The 27,362-nt window shown below is 55.6% G+C and overlaps 1 protein-coding gene across 1 annotated transcript; it reads right to left on the bottom strand.

Annotated features, from left to right (window-relative positions):
* Positions 1–504: 504 nt before the first annotated feature.
* Positions 505–27,362, bottom strand: CAPN12 (calpain 12). Its single transcript, XM_073322387.1, has 21 exons — positions 27,135–27,362; positions 20,105–20,174; positions 19,423–19,544; positions 18,101–18,234; positions 17,548–17,716; positions 16,800–16,882; positions 15,825–15,899; positions 14,967–15,041; positions 14,083–14,249; positions 13,321–13,499; positions 12,405–12,416; positions 11,708–11,916; positions 10,469–10,511; positions 8,009–8,062; positions 6,935–6,992; positions 5,958–6,022; positions 4,955–5,023; positions 4,259–4,337; positions 2,714–2,830; positions 1,608–1,666; positions 505–531 (listed from the first exon to the last, which is right to left on the bottom strand). Exons 1-21 carry the CDS (start codon positions 27,360–27,362, stop codon positions 505–507), a joined length of 2,094 nt encoding a protein of 697 aa, XP_073178488.1.

Genomic DNA, 27,362 nt, shown 5'->3' with positions numbered 1-27,362 from the left:
TATGGTGTATAAGTACCTTCCTGGGGAGAAAATTTCATATTGCTAAAGGGCTCTTTAATCTAGCAGAGACAGGCGGAACAAGAACGAATGGCGGGAAGTTAAATCCACACAAATCAGAGTTAGAAGGAAGGGAGATTAACAGGGAGGGTGATTAACCACGGGAATGAACTCCCAAGGAAAGTGGCAGATTCTGCATTTCTTAAAGACTTCAGATCATGGCTGACTCTCTGGAAGAGAGACTTTAGCCAGACAAATTATTTGGCTTAATACAGAGATAACGCTGAACTACTCTGGCCTGTGTGATACGGAAAATCAAACTAGATGATCTAATGATCCTTTCGAGCCTTGAATGCTATGGATTAGTGCAAAATGATTAGTGCAACATTATCTATTCAATTTCTCCTAATGCATCCCCCTTAATTGATGTTTGTTTGTTTTTTATTGCCTCTTGTTAGGTATTTGTTGCTGATCCTCCCGGGAGACGATTCTGTCCGTTCTTCCAGGTTAGGTGAGGGTAGCAAGCTCCAGCCACTGAAAGGCAGAAACAAAACCGAACCATTTAGCAGGCAACCCAAGTCTTTGTGTATCTTCGATGCTGTGTGTCAAGATAAGTGCTGCCAAACAGAACCCCCCACTGGAAGCTGCTTTAGGAAAGATGGTTGCATGGGTCATAGGAAAGAGAAAAGCAAGGGGTGGGGCAGAATTTCACTAGCGTTTTTTATACTCTGGGGTGGGTCAGGAAGCAATTCTACCCACTGCAGAGTGTTCAGCGGGGCCCTACGGTGGCGGCTGAGTGATGCATTGGGTAAACATGCTAGTCCTTTGCCACCGGAGTAATGGCTGGCACGGTTTGTCCAAGATACGCCCAAGCCCGAAAGGGCAGTATGGTGATGGACAGCATTGGTAGATCTGTGTGTCGGAAGCCTGGGGTGGAATAGCCAAGATTGAGGGACATCAGTAGAGGTGGTGGGGTGGAGGCAGGAGTGTAATAGCAGGGATGGGAGGCTGATTGGGACCAAGGGTGTTAAGAACAGCTGTGGGGAAGAAGCCCGGAACGGGACGAGAAGGGGAGAGGGGTTGTGGTTTGGGATTGCAGGTGGACTTGGGCTGAGATAGCAGTGGGGGCTGCGGATTGGGACTGAGGAGCACCAGCACGGCTGCGTGTGGCAATCTCCGAACTGTACTAGTAGGTGTCAGGATTGAGGTGTAGCGGCCAAGCTGTTAGAGACCCAGGAGTAGCTTGGCACTCGGCAGAGCTGAGTGGGAGAAGTTTGTCCTGCTCCTGTCTGCACTTTACTTGGCTCAAACCAGCCCTTCTTCCTTCCACTGCTAAACAGGTGCTCCGAATGCCTTCTCTTGAAGGACAGGACAAGGGGGGGATTACGAGGATGATTTGGTGCATGCCCATCCCGACCAGACCCAGCAGTGGAGCATGAGATGGTACAGCACAACAGGTCAGGGCAGCCGGAACACAGAAGCTCGTGAGCATGAGCCTCAGGCTTACTCAATGCTGCTGCAGAAGGAATAGGGGTCTCGGCTCAGTGCCTGGCATTGGGGCAAAGAGCAGCAGCCGCTATGAGCGAGAGACAGTAACCCATGCTTCTCACCTCCTTCTGCGTCATGGTGATCATCCCATCACCGGTTTTGTCATACGCTCGGCACTGCCCTGCCACAACCAAAAGAAAGCGAGACTTAGGAGGCAGCTGTTGCCCACGTAACGCTCCCACCCCAATGCCTGCGTGCACACAGTAGGATGCTCCTCTGCCCTGCAATGTGCACACTCGTTTGCACCAGTGCAAAGCTGGTGTCAAGTGCTGCCATTTGGAATTGGTGGCACTTGGCGTGGTCGCTTTGCACTGGTGTCAACGGCTGCCCGGTGAGCACGGAATGGAGACACCGACCCAGGGAACATCAGTCTCTGTTGCACACAGGAGCCTGAAGTTCGGCCCTTACATCCCAATTTGCATCACTGACTCCACGGTGTTTAAATTCAGCAGTTCCATCGTGCCCTATAGTTGACATCGCATGCCCATAACATTCAAGCAAGTGGAGTGTTCTGAGCCATTGTTCCAGTTTAGATCTGTTTCCAAAACCATGTGGCCCTCCACACAGATTGCTTTTAAATCCTCTTCTTAAATGAGCAGCTGGAGTTACCCACTGATTAATACATGGAGCAAAAGCTTCATGCCCTGCTCTTCCAGTGTCTCCCCTCTGCTGCCTGGTCTCATGCTGGCTTCCCATCTCTTGCTACAAGACACACCCCAATTCAACAAGAAACTGGGCTCGCTATAGGGATCACTGGGTGAGATCTCTGGCCTGTGCTGTACAGGAGGGACAGACTGGGATGGTCAGAATGATCCATTCTGATCTTAACATCTCTGAATCTCCTGCATGGGATTCAAACCTCTTCTCCTCCCCTTCAGCCCCCTTTAAAATTCTCCATTTTACATCTCTTCTCCTTCCCCCAGCTAGCACCCGGTTTACCACCGGGGCATGTTGCAAGGGCTGTATTTCTCCTGACTTGTTCTGAGGAGACAGATTGGATGAAGTGGAAAGGTGGGGAGAAGATGAGTTACGAATGGTTGCTGACACTGGGGTGTTCTTAGCATGTGATTTGTGCATGTGGCTCTGTTGCTGGAGAGGCGTGGATCCGCACAGCCACTCGCGGCGGAGCTGCTCATCATCTGTTAGCCTAGCTGGAGACGGTGCTTACTGAAGATGGCTTCCAGCTGCACCATGCAGGACAGGAAGCTGTCGAAGTTGATCATCAGGTAGCAGTCGCGGTATTTGCTTGTGATGACCTCCCTCAGCTGGTGGTTCAAGTGGAAACCTGCGTGCAAAGGGCGAAAAGGACAATGAAAGTCTGAGATTCACACGGTGTTCGGACTTTCACCGGGGCTTGTTGTTGCAGCTATTACCTAGGCTGATCTTGTCTTCTCCAGTTTAACGCGCCTCAATATCTCAACAGACACCTACTCGAAGCTGGGGGCACTCAGTGGGTGCCTCCTGTCCTGGAAAGGCTGTATGGTCTAGGGATTACAGCACAGCCGTGGGGACTCGAGAGCACTGTGACCTTTGCAAGTTACTTGATTTCACAGAGAGGCAAAGAGGCAGTGAGGTTAAGAGAATCCCTATTTAATTACTCTAAATGGCTTTGAACTCTTGAATGGAAGATGAAAGCATCGTGCTCATGACCTGGCCCTGGGTCAGTTCCTGGGGCTAATGTTTAGCACTCCTGGTGTCAGAGCTTTTTCCTGCTTGTATTTGTGCCAGTCGCTGTACGAACAGCCCTGGCAGGAGCATCCAGTCTAAAGAGAGGAAACAGGGGAGGGGAACAGAGGCGGAGGAGGGTGACTTGCCCAGGCCCCCAACAGGTCCATGACCGAGCTGAGAGTGTGGGCTCCTGGTCCTAGTTTAAAAACACTGGGCATGTTTAGTCTTGTGAAAAGACAACTGAGGGAGGACCTGAGAATAGCCAGGAAGGGCTGTTATAAAGAGGGTGGGGATCAGCTGTTCTCCATGTCCACTGAAGGGAGGACAAGATGTGATGGGCTTAATCTGCAGCAGGGGAGATTTAGGTTGGATAGAAGTAGAAACTTTCTAACCCTAAGGGGAGTAAACCTCTGGGACAGGCTTCCAAGGGAGGTTGTGTGATCCCCTTCACTGGATTGGACAGACCCTGGTCAGGGCTGGTCTAGGGTTACACGGCCCAGCCTCAGTGACGTCTCGAGGTCCCTCCCAGCCCGACGTTTCTCTGATTCGAGGATTGCTGACTCTATTGCACAGCGGGTCAGGCAAGCACCCCACGTTTTCCTCCCTGTCCCCAGTGGCCAGGATTTCCTGAGCTTGAGAAATGACTGCGACGCTTCAGAAATTGGTGGCAGCATTTCCAAGTTGCGGGGTGGAGGAGGTGGGGGACACCTCCAGGTCTTTTTATCAGAGGGTTAAGCCCCATTTTTGCACTCAGATCTGCACCCCCCCCCCATTTAGGGTAGCTCTCTGACCGTATGCCTTGTCTCTATCCTCACACATGTCTGAGCAGAGTTCCACAGCGGGGGGGCCCCCCCTTGATCCCTCTGCAGCAGTGTCCCCCGCAGCTGGCCAGCTGCTGTTTCCCCTTAGACCCCTCCACACCTTTGAGGCTTCACCCTTTTGGCAGGCGTGGTCAATGCTGTTCCTGCATCCCAACAGAGGTCACAGAGCCCCAACCGTTTCCCTGCTGCTCTCCTTTAACTCCTGACACCGCCCCTCTCCTTACCTGCTGCATCCAGCGCCAGCTGCATTTCATGGATGTTCATTGTCCCTGTGAGGTCCACGTCGTACTCGATAAAGACAGCCTGTCAAATGGGAGCAGAAGAGTTAGGATCCAAGAGAGTACACGGGCTTAAAATCACACCCTGCCCCATCCCTGAGCCAGAGGCCAGCACCAAGAGGAATCTAATTCAGGGTTTCACATGGAGCCCAATCCACATGCAGCCCCCTGGTCAGTGCATTTTGTGGGTCTCTGACCCCAGTCAGCACTGGGAAGCGGCAGCTCTCCCTGACTTGGCTGGAAGTTGTGACCCCTTGGCAGCTCTGAAGATCAAGCCCAGTGCCAGAGGCATTAGCTCAGAGAGGTGTGAACTGCCTCTGTCCCTCTCGGGAAAGGGTGAACGCAGAGGCCCAGTGATCATTTAGGTGTCCGATAACTATTTCGTCACTGATTTAAGAACGGGGAGGGAGGTTCACTGAGCCATACAACGTACTGTGAGCGATGCCTTATTTTGGTGACTCGCAAGGGCAGAGCTTGGAAGAGTACCAATCTTCCCCTATCCCCTGGAGCCCCTTTACTGGGCAGCCTACAGAGATGGGGATTGTTTGCTTCTCCGGAAGGGCAGCATGGCTAATAACCCAGCCGCTGCGTCACTCTGGGGGGGTGGGACTCGAACCTGTGACTTTCTGCCACCATGCGTACCTCCCATTCTTTAATTTTGCTCCACAGGTGCTTGAACTCTGGCAGCGTCAGTTTGCCGGTCTTGCTGTGCTGATGCCGCTCAGTGAAGGGAAAACACCAGCCCTGCGCCGGGAGGAGATGCGCAGCTCTCTCCGATTCCTGTTTCCCACCCGGCTGGCTTTTGTAGCAAAGGGGAGCCTGTCTCAACTTCCCCTGTTCTCCCACCACCGTTCCCCGTTCACAGGGCAATGGAGAGCTTGGTGTCTGTGGGCTGCGCCCAGAGCGGGGAGCCCCATTGGGGTATCCTCCGCAATGAGGTGAACGTGGCTCTTTGGACAGTTTTACCTGTGGGTAACCCATCCTAGGTTATCAGGCTACTACAACTCACGCCTGTGGGCTGTAAGCCCTACATCTCAATGGGAATTTGGTGCCTTAGTACCTCTGAGGAGCTGGGACAAACTTCTTTAGCTCACACTTTGGTAGGCACGTGCTTCTAGGTCCAGGGTTCAAACCCCACTGACCCAAGTGGGATTAGCACTTTGAGCTCATTGATGGGGTTTCCCAGCAGGAGGGTTGGCAATCCAAAGTCCTAAGATCCCTTCATCATACGAGAGCCGGACCCCAGAGGCACTGCCCCTTCCTTATTCATGCAAACAGCTCCCTCCTCCCCAGTGAGGTCCTGTTCCCAGGCGGCTCTGGGGCTCAGCTCAGGCCAAACCCACCCATAGAGCAAACATAGGAATTGCCGGAAACCAGGGAACCAGCTACTCAAGTTTCCCATCTCCAACAGTGGCCGGCTCCAGAGAACAGTGGAAGAGCCACACAATCGGAAGATACGGGACAATCTGCCCCTTTGATCTGTAATACGCATTGCCAGCAAGAGAAGACGGAGGCTGAGCATTGCTATCCCAGTTACAGCTGAGTTCCCTCATGCCAGGGCCTCGTCGTGGGGTTACCCTGTCCTGGGCCATGTGATGTTTTTTTCTTAACATCTGCCACCCTAGTTTTCTTCTCCAAAGGATACATCAAAGTGCTGGATGATCTTCTGGCAGAGCTCCAGGCCAAACCCATTCGTCTTCAGTTGACTCTCTGCAAGGTAAGCATGTGGCGATGTTAGATAAAGGCTTATCTCATAACGGTGGGCAAGACGGGGGTTTGGCCCATCATCTTTGCTGGGCCTGCAGCTGTCAAGAGGCACCGAAGCAGCCTGAAGTGTTTGCCATGCTCCTGGAGGGGAGGGGAGTCTAGTGGTTGGAACAGGGGAGTCTGGGAGTTACGACGGCTGGGTTCTGTCCTTGGCTCAGGGAAGGAAGTGGATTCCACAGAGCGGGTTGGGAGTTATACAGTGGTTGGAGCAGGCGGCGGGGGCCGGGGGGCGGGGGGTCAAGCCTCCTGGATTCAATTTCTGCTGCTGGGACGGTATGTGACCTAATGGTTAGAGAGAGGGGACTGGGAGTCACCACTGCTGAGCGATATTCTTCGCTCATGGTGACTGGAGGGGTTGCGGGGGAGAGTGTGTTGTGTTGTCCAGTGGTTAGAGCAGGGGACTGGGAGCCAGGACTCCTGGCTTCTCTTCCTGCCTCTGCCGCAGACTGCCTGTGCAACCTTGGGCATGTCACTTCCCCTCTCCTGTGCCTCAGTTTCCCCATCCCTCAAAGGAGGAGAACTGTACTACCTTACCTCGCAAGGGGGAAAGGCCAAGTGTTCCACTTGCAGAGACACCTGCCGGACAGGTCCTGTCTGAACTGGTCAAACACTGGCTCCCTTGGTGCTGAACTGTTTTATTTCCATTGTGACCAGACCCTTTCCCGTCTCGAGAGGGAGAAAGCCTGGGACAGGCCAACTTTCCACCCTCTAAGCTGAGTCCATTGGAGGTTGCAGACAGAGTCGGGGATGTTTTGGGATTAAAGCTCCTCTCTGGGACAGCAGGGCTAAGGAGTGCAGGGAAGGTAGAACCAATTCCCTGGTTCCCTCGAGAGGTGATTGTGCAGGGACACTCACGCTTTGCCGTGACCTTGTTCAGGATATCCTGCAATTTGGCAGTGTCGATCTGTTTGTCCTGCCAACCAAGCAACACAAGTGGATTTAAATGGGGTTTCCCAGAAGCGGGATGGATGGTCCCGGGGTCAGCGAGCTAGCCTGGTACTGGGGTCAATTCCTTGCTTTGCCACAGACTCTGTGTCAACCTGGGCAAGTCACTTAGCTTCTCTGTGCCTCAGTTTCCCCACTGTACAATAGGGGTAATCACACTTCCTCCTACCAGCCCCTGCGAGGTAGGGATGAGAACATCAGAGCTGCCACACTTGGTCAGACTAGGGTCCATCTTGCCCAGGATCCTATCTCTGACAGAGGCCCATACCAGAGCTTAAGGGGAAGTGTACAGAACAGGGCAATCATGGAACGATTAACCCCTGGCTTCTGGCAATCAGAGGTGTAGGGTTGCCCCGAGCATTGGGTTGTGTCCCTGACCATCTTGGCTAATAGCCATTGGTGAATCTGTTCTCCATGAACTTATCCAGTTCTTTTTTGAACCCCATTATACTTTTGGCCAACCCCTGGCAATGAGTTCCACAGGTTAATTGTGCATTGCATGAAAAAGTACTTCCTCTTGTTTGTGTTAAATCTGCTGCCTATTAATTTTACTGGGTGACCCCTGGTTTTTGTATTGTGGGAAAGGGCAAATAACACTTCTCTTTTCACTGCTTCCACACCGTTCGTGATTTTCTAGACCTCTATCATATCCCACCACCACCCCCTTTAGCTATCTCTGTTCTAAGCTGAACAACCCTAATCTATATGAAAGAGCATGGGGTGCTCAGATACTGTGTTAATGGGGGGCAGACAAATACCATTGGATTGGTTGATTTCCCCCCATAGAGAACACTGGAAATAGCCAGTTGTCTTTTCCATCCTTGCAACCCCTGTGTGGGTTCAGTTCATCTGAGGTCAGAACTTGGCCCCAAGAGCAAATCAAAGCGTTCGTAGGAAATCCAGAGCCCAGCTGTGTAGAAAAAGAGCCCAATAACCCATCCCATTCAAAACATTCAAACCCAGGATCCTCCCCACCCCACTCACCAGTCCTGCAAGCTTCAGGAAGGTTTGCTCGAATTCCTCCTCGTTGGGGATTCTCTGGGGAAAGAGGGTCAGGTTTTCAGGCCAGCTGCCTGTGGCATTTTGCCTAAAATATTTTCACCTGTGAAGAAACTCGGTGGAATCTTTGCCTGCAACACAAGAGGCTCTGCTCTGGGTGCCGCTAGAGGGGGCCAAGGAATGAGGGATCATTGGGGTGAGACGTGGTAGGAAAGCTACCCCAGCGTGAAAGGCTGAGGAAAAACCATGCCCCCAATTTTCCATTTAGTTTCGGATCATTCCTAGGTTTTTAGTCCCTCCGAGGGAAAATACTAGGGCTGTTTTTTCTCTTTTGCATTTCTAACCTGCTGCAGATGGGGGGCAAATGGGTTGTCAATGCACAAATCCGCACTCGGTTCCTTACAGCCATTTGGGGCTTATTGACACATGAACCGGAACCAGATCCCTTGTAATTCACACCGCCGGTTATTTTGGTGCCTATCTGTGCATGGACATTTTGGTTTAAGAGCACTGTAGGCTGCTGGCTGGTCCCCCTAGCTTTGGAGAAAATCAACACCACACCCAGAGTCTTGGTGCACCGACACCTTCAACAAACCCAGACAGAGGACAGTTCAGCATAAATCCAGTCACTAACTTTCCACTGAACCAGAGTCTCCCTTGCCAGGGCTTCCCTGCTCCTGGCAACTCTTCCCAGTCCTCGCTGATGCCTGATACTCCCCTCTGCCAGGCCCAAAGCCCTGTTCTTAAAGGGGTGCTGCTTCAGGACAGGACTGGCCAGCCCCAGCTCTCTGGCCCTTAGCCATATGTCTACACTGCAGTAAAAAACCCTGCCTCACTGTTTCTCAGAGCCCAGATCAATTGCCTCAGGCTCGGACTATGGGGCTAAAAATTGCAGTGTAGACATTCAGGCTTGGGATGGAGCCCAAGTTCCGGGACCCTCCTCCTTCACGGGGTCTCAGGGGCTGGACGCCAGCCTGAGCCCGAACATCAGGGAGCGGAGGGATAGCTCAGTGGTTTGAGCATTGGCCTGCTAAACCCAGGGTTGTGAGTTCAATCCTGGAGGGGGCCATTTAGGGATCTGGGGCAAAAATTGGGGATTGGTCCTGCTTTGAGCAGGGGGTTGGACTAGATGACCTCCTGAGGTCCCTTCCAATCCTGATATTCTATGATTCTATGATCTACACGGCAACCGTTAGCCCCATGGCCTAAGTCAGCCGACCTGAGCCAGCCACGGCTGTGCTGCAGGGCTTTTACTGCCGTGTAGCCGTACTCTAAAGGGGCAGCCCAAGTGCCATGACTTGTATTAAATTAGAGATAGGAGGTTCCCACGCTAAAACCAGTGTCGACACGCTGACTGACAAGAGGTGGTGAATTACCTGAATTAACCGACCTGTGTGAACACTTGTTTTGGTTTCTTTTCATAGGCCAAAAGGTGCCTTAGAGGATCTCGCCTGACCTCCTGCATAACACTGGCCAGCCAGTGCATTTTATCCAGATGCCCCTGTACCGAGCCCAACAAGGTATGTTTGGCTAACGCATCTCTTCCGGTGTCCGGTCTGGATCTGAAGACACCGCGAGATGGAGAAACGACAACTCCCCTTGGGAGTTTGTCCCAGTGGCTAATCACCCACACGGTTAAGAAAGTGTTGCCTGATTTCTGAGCCGGAATTCATCTGGCTTAGGCTTGTTAGCATGAGCTGAACTGACCTCAGCCTGATTTACATGGAAATCAAAATGTCTTAAAAATTACAGCTTCAGTTACCAACCCTGCCACTGCGGGATGGAAGCAAAGAGCAATTGCACAGTCTGGTAGTGTCTCGTCATTAAGAACATCCCTAGTTTTTCCCTTTTCTGGTTTCATTCCACACCCTCTAAATTCTCCTTTCGGAGGGGATCACCCCAAAGGGCTTTGAGGCAATGGAAAGAATCCCATTGGCTTGAATGAGCCTTGGATCAAGCCCTGTGTTAATATCGTTTATCCAACATGGTGTCCGCACGACTCCCTCTGTACACTTGTGGTCACGTTGATTGCAGTGTGTAGCCACCTACAGTTCGGAAGAAAGGCTGCTATTTTTCTTAGCTTTGGCTTATGTTCATCTATAAATCCCTTTAACAGCAGCTGCGTGCATTCAGCCAGGAACAACCCTGGCTACATTTCAGAAGGCTCCCTTCCCCGACCCCGCCCACCCCCTGCCCCTTCCTCCACCTGAATCCACATGTATAGTGGCTGAGTTTGTCCTGCAGAATGTTCTCAAGAGCTGCTGGCTGATGGTTTTTGTGCTTCCTGGCTAGGTGTGTTTCACCAGCGAGTGGACTTAGCCCTGCGTTGGGAACGCGGAAAGGACGGTGTTGAAAATTCCTTGGAAGCACATTGAGATGCTGGGATGGAACGTGCTTCACTGGTAAGCGTGACTGTCCACAGTAAGTTAGCCGAGATGCTGTTACCTGAGGGGGTCTCATGTCTGCTCTGATTTCATCATTGATTTCCCTGGAAGTCACAAAAATATTACACAATAGCTTGTTAAGATGGGCACTCAGTATTTGTCTATCTGAGGTTCTTCGATCGATGGCCCTCTGTTACTGGAGAACTGAGCGCCTCACCCTCTTTAGTGTATTTATCCTCATACACCTGTGAGGTCGGGAGGTGCTGTTCTCCCCATTGTACAGACGGGGGAAGTGAGGCTGTGAATGGCTTGCCCATGGTACAGAGGAACGCTTTGGCAGCCCTGGGAATTGAATCTCCTTATCCCTTCCTCCCAGTATCGGGTTGTTTTCTTTACTCTTTTCCTTCTCTCTCTCTTCTTTAGCATCTTCCTTTTGTTTAGCCATTTAGAGTCAGCGTTGCAGCCCTCTCTGGGACAGCACTTGAGCAAATGCTTAATACGCTTAGACGTGCTTAAAGTTAAGCATGTGCTTTCGAAACAGGGATGGATTTAAGCGCTTGCTTAAAATGCATTGGTGATCTGAGGCCTTAAACTGTGCCACGCCGCCTGCTGCTGCCATTGCACTGGTGTCCGATAGAGGGCGCTATCCCACTGGACCACACCCACACCCCGTTTGATCCCTTGCCCAGCTCCAGTGTTAGGAGACCACTCTGCAGTGGCAGGGGTTGAAAAGAATCGCCATGCAGCGGATGGGAAATGCATGCAGCGCCTCGAGGTACCAGGCTGCTGTATAACGTGGATTAGACATCAGACACCCCCTCTGGTGACCTAGGTATTTAACTTCATTGTAGGGATGCGGTAACTGAGGCACAGAGCAGGGACACAACTTGCCCAAGCTCACACTGGGAGATGGGGGAAGAATTGGGAAAAGAATCCCAGTCTCTTGAATCCCAGCCCCTGTGCTCTGACCACTAGCTAATATTCCCTTGGAGATCCAGGAAAAGAACCCAGGAGTCCTGACTCCCAGCCTAACCATTAGCCCCCATTCTCTTCCCAGAGCTGGGAATGGAACCCAGGAGTCATAGCCCCCCATTGTTAACTTAACCGCTCCCCAACACATCTGGGGCAGGGCCCCCACAGTCCTGACTCCCAGTCCCTTCTTTAACCCCTCAGCCATGCTGTCGATGGGCGTCAAAGTGCAAAGCACTATTAAACTGGATGCGCCAAGCCCACACCGTGCAAACCCCTGTTCACGGCTTCTCTTTGCAAGGCCCGTGGGTGTCAGGGAGCTGGGACTCACAGGAACTTGTGTGCCTTCTCCGTGAAGATGCGCAGGATGAAATCGGACTCCTCCATCGGGTAGCCAGTGCTGGGGATGATGAGATAATCCCCTGGCGGCAGCCTGTAGCGGCCGGTGACATCCCTCATAGGGATGTGCGAGGTCCAACACACAGCATGGAGAGGCTGGAGCAGCGCCCTCCTCTGGGACATGGTCTTCTGCTCCAGGTACTGCGGGGAGATGGGTCTGAAATCAGTGGGAGTTGGGTGCCGAAATAACTCTGAGGGTCTGGGCCAGTCAGTGTGGAACTTGGTCAGTGACTGGGCTTGTAGTCTGCTGGGGCGGGCTCCAGTTGTTGCAGAGGTATTGGGTTTGCTTGCCTCCTAGCCAGTTCAAACCAGCTGAGTTCCAGGGAAGCCAATGGAGTGACACCCGTTTAGATGGGCTGGCGATCTGGCCCCATTGACAGCACCCAAAGGAACAACGCCAATTTATACCACCCGGGGATCTGGCTCTGTTCACTCCTTTTAGATCCCATTCATTGATCTTTCCCGCAGTTCCCAACATGGCCCAAGCTGCTCTCTGAGCCGTCCCCACCAGCATCCCCGTGTTTTAACCTCTGCGAATCAACCGCCTGGCCACAAGCTGGGATGAAAGTCTGGCCCATGCACGGAGAGCCAGGGCTGATGGAAAGCCCAGCTTCTCTCTCGCTAGTTACCTCCTTGGGCATCTGTAAGAGAAAAACAGCAGAGAGCGACTGAGCAAGAAACCCTGGTGGTCTCTGTGGTCCTCCCCTCCCTCCCCAGGGCTCTTCTGCTCCCTCCGCTGGGACACAGAGCAGGCTCTGACAGGGGGCTGCGCACACCATGTCCCTACAGCGTCACTCACGAGGAGCATCGGGGTTCCCAGCGGGATGCAGAACCTGCTCCATTCCCGCTGACTGGAGCAGGCAGCTTCCTTACAGCACCACCCTGCCCTGCCCGGGGCTTCTCAAGGAAGCCGTAAGAGGCTGCCGCAGCCTTGTGGTGAAAGCAGGAGACTGGGGGTCAGTTCGCGTCTCTCTGGGCCTCCCTTCCCCGCCTGTCGCGTGGAGGAGAACACTCCTTCCTCCGTCTATTCAGGGGCTGTCTCGCTTGACTTCTGCGCAGCACCTGGTGCAACGGGCACCCCGATCTTGGTGGGGTTCCAGGCAGCGCCCAGCATGAGGGGGCCTTGACCTCAGTTGGGGCGTCTCACTCCTCTTTGACCTGTCCCACTTCCCAGCACCCAAAATCCCCCTTGCTAATACCACCTTCCTCGCCCCTGACCCCAGTCCCAGGGTTGACTCTTCTGGGGGGATTATTTGCCTCTGGATTTAAGGGGGCCAGGGTCTCACCCTTGGCTGTCACTGCAAATCCAAGCGCTGCGGGACAATTGCCCCAAGCCCCTTGGCCAGGGGCGGGTAGCATAGCCGCTGGCACCCCCTTGGGGCTGTCACTCTCCGTGGGCGAGGACGCCCCAGCAAGGAGCTAGATGGAGCCCGCTGGGTGGGCAGAGAAGGGTTGGTGTATTGGGCCAGTGAGCTCAGTGGGAGGTGCTCCGGCTGACCCCAGGGCGGAGCGGGGCCCCTTACACTTCCCGGGGTCAGCCCTTACCTTCAGGATCTCAAAGCCAATGGGCAGAAAGTCCTTTCCCCTCTTCCTGCCCTGGCGCCGGTCCTTCTGCATCAGGGAGACCAGCAGGGTGCAGCTGGGGTCCAAGCGCTGCTTCCGCAGGTTGGACTCATCCGCCTCCAGCAGGCGGACATTGTACTGGGGGTTCATCCAGAAGTTGTCTGAGGGGGCGAGGCCAGTTCAGTCTCAGCATCGGCGTGGGGGGAAAGGGGGAGAGGGGGAGGTGACATTGCTCTTTATGCTTTGGGGGGGGCAAAGAACCTCCCCCACCCCTAGGAATCCCTGCAATTGCTTCAGCATGCAACAGCCCCCCCCCCCGCTGCATCCACTCCCCCCAGCCCATGTGGGGGGCTGTGGGTGGAAAAGGCCCTGTGGATCTGCCTAGTCATTGATCCCCCAACCCCATCCCAGGTTCTGCCCCTAAGGCCCCTGTGTGCACCAGCCGGCAGGCCCCCCCGCCATACACAGCCGCTTGGCTCCTTCAGGGGCTCCTTGTGCCCTGCCCCACCCCCACCCCCCCGGATCTGCTGCAGCCCCTCAATCCCGACCCGCAGCCCCCTGTAATTCCAGGGCCAGCTGACATGTTGAGTTCTCTCTGTGCTCCGTCTCAGGGGGGTTTCTCAGTGGGGACAAGCTGTGGGGCTCAGGCTGAGGATCAGCAGCCTTTGTTCACCCTGACCTAACCATGAGAGGGCTCATGAGCCAGTCCCTCTCCCCACTCCTCCTTCGGGCAGAGGCCTTTACCTCGAAGGCCCGAGCTCCTGCACCCGCCGGCGGTATAGCCGATGCTCCAGCGCCCCTGGAAGGAGTGAACGTTCCAGGCGACCTCCTTCTCCTCTTCCAGCAAGTCTGGAGTCAGGCTGCAGATCTCCAGGCCGTCAAAGTACCGCAGGAACTCGTCCATTTGCATCCTGTCCGTTGACACAGACAGAGAGAGAGCAGAGAGGTGCAGACACAATCTAGTACTGGTCTGTCAGGAAGCCCTGGAGCACCTGGCTCTGAGCAGGATCCAGCGGCCCAGCTCCCCAGCTGGCAGAAATCGGTTCAGTCCTGTCCACTCCAGTGGAGCTGCACCAGTTTACACACCAGCTGGGGACTGGGCCCCATTCTCTCCCCACGCTTGTAGAGACTCACACGTGGCCTAGCCTGTCTCTTTACTGCATCCCTGTGCAATAGCAGGGATTCCATCTAGCAGGCCAGGGCACCAGACGGGGAGCCCCAAGACCTGGGTTCTATTCTGAGCCCTGCTACTGACCTGCTGGGTGATCTTGTGCCAGGCGCGTCCCCTCCCTGTGCCTCAGTTTCCCCTCCCAACGTTTGTTTATTTCAACTGTAACTTCTCTGAGGCAGCTCCCAGCACAAAGCGGGCGCTGATCACAGTTGGGGTCTGTGCAGCACCCAGCACAATAGGGCCCGATCTTTGTCAGGGTCTTTGCAGCGCCTGGCATAACAGGGACCTCAATCTCGGTCGGAGGCCTGGGCACTACCATAATGCTACTGGTAATAACACTAGTAATGCGAAACAGCGCCGCCTGTCATACTTGACATGCCCTGCGCTGCCCTTTCCTACCCCGGTATCAGCTCCCCCAAATAGTCCCCTTTGTTGTGTGTGGGGCTGGGTCTCTTACCAGAATTCCCCGTCTTCCTTTCTCACTTGTAGGCTCTTCTGGAGCTGGGGATCCAGCCCTGCCCACAGCGAGGAGCTAAGCAGAGAGGAGAAGGGTGCAGGGGTTAGATGTGCTACCCGGGACTCTGCCACCCAGTGTCTGGGCCATATAGACCCTGCACCTGCCCCAGAGTTACTGGCTCAGGTCCTTTAGCTCTGGCAGCTGAGGCTTGTGCTTTGAGATGCAGAGTCCCACTCCAGGCATGTAGTTGTGATGGGGGGAGTCACCAGGTTTCACACAGCCTTACAAGTTCTTCGTGTGTGAGCAAGGGTTCAGTCTTTGAAGAAACACCGCGTTGTCATTAATTTTATTTTGAGGCCCTCTGGCAAGCAGCCGGGGAGTTTGCGCTCCACCCTCACTCAAGTCAGCTTTTGGGGGTGGAGCCGGGAACCGCGTGGTGGGGCTGAGATCCCTGAACGAGGGGCTCACCTGAGTGCCGCGTGGGACCAGCCTTGCTCCAGGACTGGCATGTCTAGTGTCAATAAATAAGTTGTACTGAGAACATTCCCTGATGCCACATCCCTGATTTCTCTTCCAGTGGGAAACTAGCCCCCCAACGCCCCGTACGCTGCTGCTTGCAGAGGGGTGACGAGCTAGTGAGCACGGGAAACTAAGCTAACGGAGCTGGGTCTGTTAGCTCAGGCTGGGAAGGCTTGTGTTTCCTAGTGCAGAGACCCTGGGTGTAATCGCTGCTCACCCATAAAGTAACACAGCCTGGGGGTGATGTATGTTGCAAGCAGTTGTCAGAACACTGTCGTGTTCCTCATTAAAACTCTGGTGTGCCCCTCGGGTCCACCCCACTCTTTGCCCCACACTCACTGGTCGCTCCACCGGCCGTTCCACTCCACCTTTCCCCAGGGGTTCCTCAGCCGCAGCAGCTTTAACTTCTTGCCCCTGTGATCCAGCTGTACAAAGGCACACGGGGAAACAGGCTTGAATCGTGGCATGTGGTCGGCATTCAGGAAGGTTGCTGGGACCCTGCCCGGCCCATCACGCTGACCAGTCATGGCTCATTGTTTCCTTGGGCCCTGTCTGTGTCTACCTGTCAACCCTTGTGTTATCCGTTGCCGGTACCCCAGTCTGTCTTTCTGTTCTCTGTTTGTACAGCGCCTAGCGCTGTGGGGCTCTGCGCTGTGAAAGGCTCCCAGGTGCTACGGTGATGTGGTAATTATCGAAGGATGGTTGAGGCGCTTGCCTGGAGCTCCCCTGGCCTCAGTTTCCCCATTTGTATAATGGGAATTTTGTGGGCTAGTTAGATCAGTGATGGGCAACTGGAAGGTAGCAGAGGGAGACAATATGTACTAAAATCCTTTGCGGGGGGGATTGAGTCCTGACAGCCTGTCACGGGGGCAGGGGTGGGATGCCCTGGCAGGGGGCAGTTAGCAAACCCACCCCGCAGCGGCAGGTCCTGTCGTGCAGGCTGGGCCCAGCTCCCCCTCCAGCCCGTTGGCTCTCACCAAAGTATCATGTGACCTGCACATCCACATGCAGGCGGGGAGCCCCCCAGGATATCTCCCCGCTGCACTGCCTGATCACCTGCCGGGGGTGGCCGCCCAAAGAAGACGACGCAGCGGGCCAGGCCGGCTCCCTGGTTTACAGTGGAACCCCACTGCAGCAGGGATTGTCTGTGCAGCACCTGGCACGATGGGGCTCTGATCTCGTTGGGGGCCTTTGGGGGCTCCTGCGATACGCTTCACAGAGCTAACCAGGCTGTGTCTCTGCCCCCAGAATCCCCGAGCGCCACCCGGCACTACGTTCTGTGCTCCCTCAGCCAGTGGAAGGAGGGGTGGCTACGGGCCCACCTTGCGAGCAGCCGTTATGGAGTAGGCGTGTCCCTTCACCAGCCCCTCTGGCATGAGTCCCTCCATGTCCTCTTTCTGGGAGATCTAGGGGAGAGGGAAGAAACACCCCCCCCCAATCAGGCTTTGCCTACGCTACGGCAAGGTACTCCGCTGAGAGACTTGGGGTCCCCTTGCCGTGCCTGCTACGCCCACTCCCGCCAAGCGCCCCCGGTGTGTGCCAAACCCAGCCGGGTTAGAACCGCAAGCAGCACGGGCTGGTGGGTAGGATTGTGCACTGGGACCCTCAGAGCGCAGGGTGTTACTCCCACCTCTGCTACTCAGCTGGGTCATTCCCCATCCTGCCTGTTGTCTTGTCTGTAGAACGTCAGCTCTTTGGACTCTGCATTTTACAGAACCTAGCATAATGGGGGGCCCTGATCTCAGCCAGGGGCTGGGCAGCGCCCGGCCCCGACGGGGCCCTGATCTTGGCTGGTATCTGCAGCACCTGGCACAACGGGAGCCTTGATTTCGGTCAGGGTCTGTGTAGGTCTGGTAGCCAACATCATAGTAGGCTCCTAAACAGCTGTGTGGCCCAGCCACCACTAGAAGGAGCCAGAACCACACAGGAGAAGTGCAACCCTCACACATGCCAGGAGCTGGTTAAGATCCCAAGGTCCTGGGTTCAAGTTTTGCTCCTGGTGCTCCACCGGGGGCCCAGCATTACATCAGCTGCTGAGAGGAGAGATTCTCCCTACACTCACCTTGATGTGTGCCCCCATCAGAGACCTCTTCCTGAGGGCCACGCGGATAACCTTGAAGAGCTCTGGGTTGGGCATCTTGAGCTGGTAGCTTTCGCCGACCCCGCCCGTGAAGTCCACAAAGGCCTCGTTCATGTACCCACCGTTCATGGCCTCGTAAGAGCCATTGAGCCTGAAACAGATATTGGGGCAGTGAGTGGGAAGGGGAAACAGAAAGGGAGCATGCAGGATTGGGAGGCAGGACTCCTGGGTTCTGTGCCCAGCTGCAGGTGGAGAGTGGGGTCTGGTGGATTAGAGCAGGGGGGGTTGGGACTCAGGACTCCTGGGGCCTATGCCAGTGACTGTGTGGTTTTGGACAGGCTCTGTGCCTCAGTTTCCCCCACTGTCAACTTGGGAAAATGAACTTTTCCCCCTTTTCTCGGCTCTCTGAGTTCTCTGGCCAGCCAGTACGACATCAGTACCAAGGATTGCTTTGTTCCCCAGCTACGTAGCCTCATGGCAATGCAAGGCTGGGGGCAAAGCTACCCGGCTGTAGGGCAGGGATGAGCCAACTCACTTGGCATAGGCTTTCTCCAGTAGGGGCATCCAGAATTCATTGCTCTGGCAGGAGCGCACGAAGACCAGTTCTCCGTTCTTCACAGGCAGCCGGTCGTCAACCACCACATCCACCCACTGCCCGTACTGCCAGAACTGGAGAGTAAGAACCCATTAGCACAGTACATGCTGCTACCGGACCCAAAGGCCAACACGTTTCTGTCAGTGACTCCACAATTAAGCCTAATAGTGTTGGTCCCTGAGATCTCCCTGATCCAGTTTAGGAAGGCAGAAGCCAGTCCCTGGTATCCAAAAGGTTGAGAAACACTGAACTGAAGCCTTTCCATTCAACAGTGCCACTCTGGTGCCTTATGGGAGGAGTTGTTCAGTCACCTTGTGTTCCTAGTCTCCTCTATGGGCCAATCCCCCTGGTTGGACTACATCTCCCATGATGCCCCATGGCCAGGGAGGCCTATGAAACACGCCCTCGAAGAGGCAAGATGGTGATGCATCCTGGGAGATGTAGTCCAAACCTGGGAGCCCTGGCCATGCAGGAGAACAGGCACATGAGACCCTGGAACTACAATTCCCATGAGGCACCATGGTGGCAATTTTTTAAATCAAAATATTTCAGGTTTTCGGGCATTTGATGGAAAAATTTTGGTCAGGCCCTCAATCCGGGATCGGCCCCACAGCAGCACCCTCATATTGGAAAGTCTCCAGCACAGAGCACCACTGGTCAGTGCCATGAAGTTCTGAGCCAAATTCCCCATGCGTCTGAGGTTGTTCAGAGCCAAGGTTTTGGCTTAGTCCCGATTGATGCTTTGGGTGGCGGGGGCAGGGGACACTGGTTTGCTGGGACATCGCATGCTTGGGAGCTCAACCTGAATGACCCTGCTTGCTACTTAGGGGAGATTGGAAACAATTGGGGGGGAGGAGTTGGAGACTAGGGGCTAGGAGAAGGTGAACAGCACATCCTGAGCGAGAGATTTCCATGACAGCATAAGGAGTGACATGGAGCAGAACGCAAGAGGTGCGGAAAGTGGCCAGGGCTGAGCTGTGGGTGCCTCTCGCTTCTGACAATCGGACCCTTCGTCCGTTTGGTCTTTCTGCGTTGAGGTTGGACAGCACCTAACGCATTGGCACCTGGGGCCCCGCAATGTGCCAACCCTGAAGTAAAGGCTCCCTTTCACTCCTAATGCACAGCCTAGGCTACGATCCTGCAACTGCCCTAGCCACCCCACCTCCCCCCCCGGCCAGGTGGGGAAATACCCCCTCTGTCTACCACCATCCGCCAGCTCCTCTGACCAGCCCCCTTTTGGTCCCGCAGGTCGGGCAACCCACCTGGAAATGGAAGATGCCAGCATAGCCCTCTCGTGCAAAGCTTTGCTCTCTGGGTACCACCCTCTGCATGAGCCGTGGGTAGAGGGTGAGAGACGCAGCTGCAGCCAGGAACCAGCAGTTGCCTGTTGGAGGGGTGAGTGGATTGGGACTGTTCTGTTGCACTGGATCATTTGAACCCACGACCTTTGGTGCTAACAGCTTCAGCTAAACCAGCTGCGCTGGCTCAGAGACGGACTCGCATCCCACAGAACTCTGTTCACCTAGTTAGCAAGCTGTTTCCCTGGAAGCTCTTCACACTTTCCAAGGTTTGCATTAATCTGTTGCAATAACACACAAATGCTGGCATTTCTAATGCAATGAGCTCCTAAGGTGCTTATGTTAAACCATATTGAATGTAGTTTAATTCAGTAAGATTTGTCCAGGCAGTGGCAGGAAACTGCAGGGAAATTCTCTCTTGTGTCTGTACGTGGGTTAGCCACTGGAGAGCAGGGCTGTCCCCCACGTGTGCCACTCCGGGCCAACAGGAAAGGCACAGCAGTTGTGAGGGTGCAGCTACTGCCCACGTGTGGCGTGAGGGCTCTGTCGGCAGGGCTAAGTTTGCAGCCCACCTCTTTGCGCATTGTCGAAGGTGGAAGATGAAACCACGTGCAGGGCGCTCAGAAGGGGAGGAGAAGGTGCTTACCCAGCTGGCCCTGTTTGACATCAGTCCGGCTCATTTCCTCTTCTACGAACTTTGGGGACCTGCAGATTTCCTGCAAGACAGAATAGAGAAGGGAGCTTTCTGGCTTGAGGAGCAGAGTCCAGCACGGATATTCTACAGCAGGAGGGGAATGAATGGTTGACTGTCATTTTTTTATACCGCGAGGGCAGGCGTCACCAGGTGGCGCTGTTACATGAAGTCTTCCGAGTTCTGAGTGTGCGAGCAGGGTTTGAGTCTCATGCAGACATGCTGTGTAGTTTGGGGTTTGCACAAGGGTTTTGTGTAGCGGCAGCTTGGGGAGAGAGGGAGCTGGGAGAGTAGCCAGGTAGTTTGCGCTCTGCCTTTCACACTGTTGAGTGTCCGTTCCTGAGGCAGAGTTGCTCCTTGAGCTTTGGTGTTGGTCTATGATTCCCAGGACAAGGTATCACCCTGCATGCTGTTTGACCATCTCACATCAAGACTGGGGCATGGATGTAAATAAAGCAAGTTACACCTAGAATAGACACACACTCCACATCAGTGATTTCTCCTGCAATGGGAAGCCAAACTGCCGGGCTCCAGACACCTGCTGCCATTCAGCACAGGGGCAACAGTGGTGTCAGTAGTAGGATACTAGCGGCAGAAGAAGGGGCAACACTACAGATGTTGAGTGTTCTCATCTGAAAGCTATCTAGCCCTGTTCCCATCCCTCTGTTTACAGTGCATTCTTCACTAGCAACCGTAGCTTCAGCCGCAAACGACTTGCCACTCTTGTGGGGGCGCAGTAGAGATGGGATGTGGAGGGCGGGGGGGCATTAGGCCGGTCTCAGGACCTTTCATCCATTCCAGCTGATGGGAAATTTCCCATTTGCAGCTGAGCTTGCAAGATTTCCACCATCCCAGGCCAAATCGTTGCCAGCGCATCTTGCGTGGAACTCAAGCCCTGGTCTGGACTCAATTCGGTACTGGGATCCCTTTGACAATGGTGTGAGAGCCTGCCTCAAGCAGTCGGAGCGCTTGCGAGCTCATGATCAGTACTCACTGCGAGACACACCTGGGTACAGGAAGAATAGGCAGCCTAACCTCTGCCCGACTCCGGTTTCTGATTAGTGAAACAAATCACTTCTCATTTGGCTAATCGTAAAGCAAACAACCTAGAAGCTACACTTCTGCCTATACTGCAACAGGGACTGAGAAGAGAGCTCCAGGCGAAGAAAACAAGTCACCTTCTTAATTAGAGACTTGCATTCTTGCCCTGTTAAGTGACAGCTTTGTTTGTGCCCAGGGCTGCTGCAGCCACCCCTCTGCCGTCCCAATTCCCGATGAACGAGACGCTGTGGTTACTTATTGCACTAGCTCCTAGGGATCCATTTTGGAGCTAGGGAAACTGAGGCCCAGAGAGATGCAGTAACTTGTCCAAGGACATGCCGGAGGCAGTTAACCAGGATTTGAACCCTATCTCCTGAGTCCACATCCAGTGTCTTAACCACAAGACTAACCTTGCTCAGCTTAGATGTGGGGACTCTCTCACTTGGTGTGTCTACACCTGGTGCGACAGGGCCCTGATCTTAGTTGGGGTCTGGGCAGCGCCCGGCGTGACGGGGCCCTGGTCTCGGTGGGCGTCTGGTCAGCGCCCGTCACAACGGGGCCCTGATCTCGGTCGGGGTCTGGGCAGCGGCCGGTGTGACGGGGCCCTGATCTCAGTCGGGGTCTGGGCAGCTGTGACGAAGGGGGACTGTTCTTAATGGTTCCTCTGAATAGTGTGGGGGTGCCTCAGTTTCCCCTGTGCAGTTCTTAAGTATTTAGGTGGTGGGATGAGGGTGTATGATCATTGCAGAGCCCTAGAGGGCAGGTGTGCGCAGGGGTCTGGACACAGAGAATGGCCGACACCCTGTTTCCTGGCCACTGATGGCCTGGGCCCTTCCCCCCTGCAAGGTGAGAGCTAAAGGGTTGGAGAACAAAGGAATCCGGTGACCTCCTGGCCCGGCAAAAGGGACAAAGCCCAGAGGAGGAGGGGCTGGAGGGAGTTTCAGTTTGGGGCTGGCTGGAGACATGGAGTGAAGGGCAGACGTGGTTGTCTGGCTCACTGCCCCCCAAAATGGACCCAGCTGAGGGGTCCTGTTCTCTGGACCTGCAAGCTCTGTGTTAGACCATGTTCCTGTCGTCTAATAAACCTCTGTTTTACTGGCTGGCTGAGAGTCCCGTCTGACTGCGAAGTTGGGGGGCAGGACCCTCTGGCTTCCCCAGGACCCTGCCTGGGCGGACTCGCTGGGGGAAGCGCCCGGAGGGGCAGAGGAGGCTGAATGCTCCAAGGTCAGACCCAGGAAGGTGGAAGCCGGGTGAGCTGTGTGTCCTGCAGACAGGCTGCTCACAGGAAGGCGACTGCCCCAGAGTCCTGCCTGGCTTCATGGGGAGCAGTTCCAGAGCATTGCCTGCAAACTCCGTGACAACTGGTGGCAGAAGTGAGATGTACTGCACCCCATGGATGGCGCTTCCTGCAATAAGTGACTGGGAAGCAGTAAAACGAAGGGGGATTGATGAGGACCAGGCGTGCTGAAGAGGAGAGGAGCGGTTTCGGGGGGCGGTTAACCCCTGGGAGTGTGTGACCAGCGAGAAGGACTGTGCAGTAATGGGGTCCCCCTGGGGACTGCGGTGAGCAGTTTCAGGGGCGGAGGAGCCTGCGGCTTGGCCCTGGGAGAGAGAAGGACTTTTGCAGTAACAGGGTTCCCCGGGGGATTGCAGCGAGCGGGGGATTGCAGAGAGCGGTCCAAGGGGTGGAGGAGTCTGCCACTCGACCCTGGCAGAGAGGTGGTGACCTCGAGAAGGGCTGGCACACGAGGGGTTCTCCCTGGAAACCGTGGGGAGCTGAGAGCACACAGGCCTGTGAGTCCACAGCAACTTGGGAGGAGCGGAGTGATGGCCTGTCACCGTCTCCTTAAGAAGGACACTGTAACCCTGTGCAGAAAGGGAGGGTTGAGCATTGGGAAGTTCACCAAAGCACAGTTCATCGTGCAGCTGGAGGAGGATGACCGCTCTAAGGGACAGATTCCTGACCCCAAATGGGGCTATAGCAGGATCTGGGAGCAGCTGGAGTAGTAGCCAGGCATCCCCAAGACTACTGTCCCCAACCAGACGAGGGTCTTCACGATCAGGTTCCCCATCAGGGGATCGAGACGGACGGGATTGGAGCTGAGTCCGAGAGAGCCAGAGGACCGTGGGAGACAGCGAGAGCCCGAGAAAGAGCTGCAGAAGCAGCAGCAGCATGAACTGGCGGTGGGGGAGTGGAGAGGCCTAGGGGACCTCCCCGGGGTGAGTGGGGATAGACCCCGGGGGGCCAGTTCCGCAGGGAACCTCGGGACTAAATTGCTGCCCCTAGTTAAGGAGGGGGGGATGCCCACCTCACTGCCTTTGAGCAGGCTAGTGATTTGAACCAGGGGGACCCTGCGGAAAACCCCCTGTGTCTAGCTCCCTTGCTGGGTCCCAAGGCCACAGACTCCGTCAGCCAGATGGGTGGGGAGGTGGACAGGCTCCCACTCCTGGCCCCGGCCTATATGTCTGTGTGGAGTCTCCTGGGGCCAGGCCCCTTGGACCCCCAGTGGGAGAGGAAGGTGACGGTCAATGGGGAGACATTCCTGGGGTGGCGAGATCCTGGGACTGTTGTCAGGCCCAGGGTGGTGCAGCCTTAGATGCGGAGGGGCTGTGTGAGGGTCCCAGGGACGAAGCCCCTCGCCCTGCCTATGGCCCAGATCCCTGTGCAGACCCAGGAGGGGTGGGGCTGGCTGGTTGTTGGGGTTCTCCAGGATATCGGCTGCGAGCCCCATTTTGTGGGGTGACTGTGTCTCTTTGGGACAGGATCCAGGCCCTGCTCCTGTAACGGCCAAGGATTTGAATTTGAATCCAGGGAACCGATCGGTGGAGAGGAAAATGGTCAGTGAAAATGCAGATGACCTGGGCTAGCAGCGGGGAGGAGCTGTAGGCTCAGGCTACCTGCCTGCCTGTAACCAGACCCCTGGGGCTGGGTGGGACAGAGAGATGCTCCCCCCCCACCTTGCACACCGGAGAGGGGGGCTCAGGGGGCTCAGGCTGGCTCTGATGCAGTGAGGAAAGCAGCGAGCTCGCTGCCTGCCCCCACTGGGACAGCAAGGGCAGCCCTGAGCACGGGGGGAGCTGAGACCCCAGCTGAGTGGGGGGAGACACAGGCAGGGCAGGGGATCTGTGGGGAGGGGCAAGGTGCTGGGTAAGGAAAGTCTGGATGAGCCTAGGCAGCCTTGTGATCTGATGGCTGTGTCTAGTCAGCAGGGTGGGAAGGTGAGGAGAGTGGAAGATGAGTGTCCCTGGACCTTACCTGTTAGCTGGGTGGAGAAGTGGGACAGTGAAGGAAACGTGCCTGTGTCTGTCAGGGGTATTGACTTGCCCATGGAGGGAGCTACCCCGGTCTCCAAGCAGTTGTCTGTGACCAGCCTTGTGTGCTGGGACCAGGGGAATGAGATCCCAAGCTGTGTGTCTGGGAAAGGAGAAAGTGTGTCCGGCTCTTCTTTGTCTGTGGAGCAGACAGAAGGGACCTTTCAGCCTGTGACGGTTGAGGGTCGTGCAGTTGTCTCAGAGTTGGTTCTGGATTCAGCTAAAGCCCAGGAAGGGAAGGGTCCTAAGTTTGTGTCTGCTCGGGAGAATGGCCCTGTAACTAGGTCGCATCCAGTTAGTGTCCTAGCAAAATCCCAGAGCCCAGACAATTCTGGTGCTTGTATTTTGCCTGTTGCTAGTGTGTTGTTGGGAAAGGGTGAAGCAACTCTGTCTAATCAGGGTGAGATCCTAGCCAGGGCACAAGGAGAGTCTGAAGGTGATTTGATTGTGTTACCTACTGAGGGTGTGGAAACCTGTAGCAAGAAGGAAAAGATTCCTGAACTTGTGTGTGGCAAAGGGAAGGAGAATGCTTCTGACCTTTAATCTAGGAAGTCTGTGAGTTTGCCTGAACCGGGATTGTGTAGGAATCCGCCTGATGGGCCAGAGATGATTCTGGATGTAAGGGAGACCAAGAAAGAGTCTGTTGTTGCTCAGGAAAGTGTTCCTCTAGAGCAAGCCCTAGGTGAAGAGGGTAAGAGCAGAATTTCTGTGGGGGTGAATTGTTGCATAGAAAAGCCCTAGGGAAAGGAATCCTCATGGAGTCTTTGCAAGCAGTTTACTGCAACTGAAGGGTGTGAAAGTGATTTAATCAAGAAAGCTTCAGTTCCTAACAACCAGAAATTTTCTGTTGTAAATGGATCCACTGACTTTCCTGTTGAAAGATCCAGTGTGGATAGCTTTGAGAAGGTCTCAGATGAAGTGAAAGCTGTTAAGAAAGTTAAACAGTCCGATAACCAAGTGGCTGTGTTTGGCCAGCTTGCTGGGGAGAAGACCCAATCCCAGTTTGACCCCCTGGTGTTTTGGGGTGGCCAAAGGGCACAGGCCACATAAACCCCGCATAAACCTTCCCACATGCGGCCTGCGAGTGCTATCAACCACCCCCGACCTAAGGGAGGGCGTGAAACTGGAAGGGCCTGGTGTAACTCCTACTAAGGAATGGGAGAGATGCTGGGGCATCCATGGGAACATTGGTGGCTTTGAACTTCCCTAGGTCACTGGCTAAAGTGACCCTGCTCAATTCGATCTCGAAGGGGGGAGAGATGTGACGAAGGGGGACTGTACTTAATGGTTTCTCTGAATAGTGTGGGGGTGCCTCAGTTTCCCCTGTGCAGTTCTTAAGTATCTAGGTGGAGGGATGAGGGTATATGATCACTGCAGAGCCCTAGAGGGCAGTTGTGTGCAGGGGTCTGGACACAGAGAATGACCGACACCCTGTGTCCTGGCCACTGATGGCCTGGGCCCTTCCCCCCTGCAAGGTGAGAGCTAAAGGGCTGGAGAACAAAGGAATCCGGTGACCTCCTGGCCCAGGAAAGGGACAAAGCCCAGAGGAGGAGGGGCTGGAGGGAGTTTCAGTTGTGGGCTGGCTGGAGACATGGAGTGAAGGGCAGACGTGGTTGTCTGGCTCACTGCCCCCCAAAATGGACCCAGCTGAGGGGTCCCGTTCTCTGCACCTGCAAGCTCTGTTTTAGACCATGTTCCTGTCGTCTAATAAACCTTCTGTTTTACTGGCTGGCTGAGAGTCACGTCTGACTGCGGAGTTGGGGTGCAGGACCCTCTGGCTTCCCCAGGAGCCCCACCTGAGTGGACTCGCTGGGGGGAAGCGCACGGAGGGGCAGAGGATGCTGAATGCTCCGAGGTCAGACCCAGGAAGGTGGAAGCCGGGTGAGCTTTGTGTCCTGAAGACAGGCTGCTCACAGGAAGGCGACTGCCCCAGAGTCCTGCCTGGCTTCATGGGGAGCAGTTCCAGAGCATCGCCCGGGGACTCCGTGACAGCAGCATCCGGCGCGACGGGGCCCTGATCTCGGCCGGGGTCTGGGCAGTGCCCGGCGCGACGGGGCCCTGATCTCGGCTGGGGTCTGGGCAGCGCCCGGCGCGACGGGGCCCTGATCTTGGTTGAGGTCTGGGCAGCGCCCGGCGCGACGGGGCCCTGATCTCGGCTGGGGTCTGGGCAGCGCCCGGCGCGACGGGGCCCTGATCTCGGCTGGGGTCTGGGCAGCGCCCGGCGCGACGGGGCCCTGATCTCGGCTGGGGTCTGGGCAGCGCCCGGCGCGACGGGGCCCTGATCTCGGCTGGGGTCTGGGCAGCGCCCGGCGCGACGGGGCCCTGATCTCGGCTGGGGTCTGGGCAGCGCCCGGCGCGACGGGGCCCTGATCTTGGCTGGGGTCTGGGCAGCGCCCGGCGCGACGGGGCCCTGATCTCAGCCGGGGAGACTAGGCGCTAACAACACCACCCACTGCACCTGGCTCCCTTTGCTTCCTGACCCCACAGAGGCAGCAGTGCGGCATCCTCCCATCCTCGGGAGACTCGTGGGGATTCACATCTTGCCTCTCCTCAGGGAGGGGGCCAGTGGCAGGGGGACCCCGGCGCCCTGCCTGCAGGGAGCGCTGGCTGGCTGCGAAAGCGTCTGACCTACCTGGGGCCTCTTCCACTCCAGCCCCTGGATATTCTCAGACCCACGTCCGAATTGCCAGTATCCAAGCGAGCTGGGGACGGCGTCGAAGAGCGGGTCGGTGAAGAGGCTTCGCCGCTGCAGACATTGCCTCTTGAGCTCCTGGTACCGCTGCCCCCAGTGTGGGGCGGCCTGGGGGGGCCCCGCGCTGGGGTCGCCGATGAGGCGGACGGTGATCCCCGGGGAAGCCAT

This window comes from Lepidochelys kempii, chromosome 23, assembly GCF_965140265.1.
Source record: "Lepidochelys kempii isolate rLepKem1 chromosome 23, rLepKem1.hap2, whole genome shotgun sequence".
NCBI classification, from domain to species: Eukaryota; Metazoa; Chordata; order Testudines; family Cheloniidae; genus Lepidochelys; species Lepidochelys kempii.
Note: the sequence above shows the minus strand (reverse complement) of the source record. Positions and strands in the feature narration are given on the sequence as shown.

Coding starts and splice junctions, on each gene's coding strand:
- CAPN12 (XM_073322387.1), bottom strand. CDS start 27,362: ATGGCTTCCCCGGGGATCACCGTCCGCCTCATCGGCGACCCCAGCGCG. Junction 17,717..18,100: donor CTGGAGAAAGCCTATGCCAA/GTGAGTTGGCTC, acceptor TATCTGTTTCAG/GCTCAATGGCTCTTACGAGG. Junction 1,667..2,713: donor GCAGCTGGAAGCCATCTTCA/GTAAGCACCGTC, acceptor TGGTTGTGGCAG/GGCAGTGCCGAGCGTATGAC.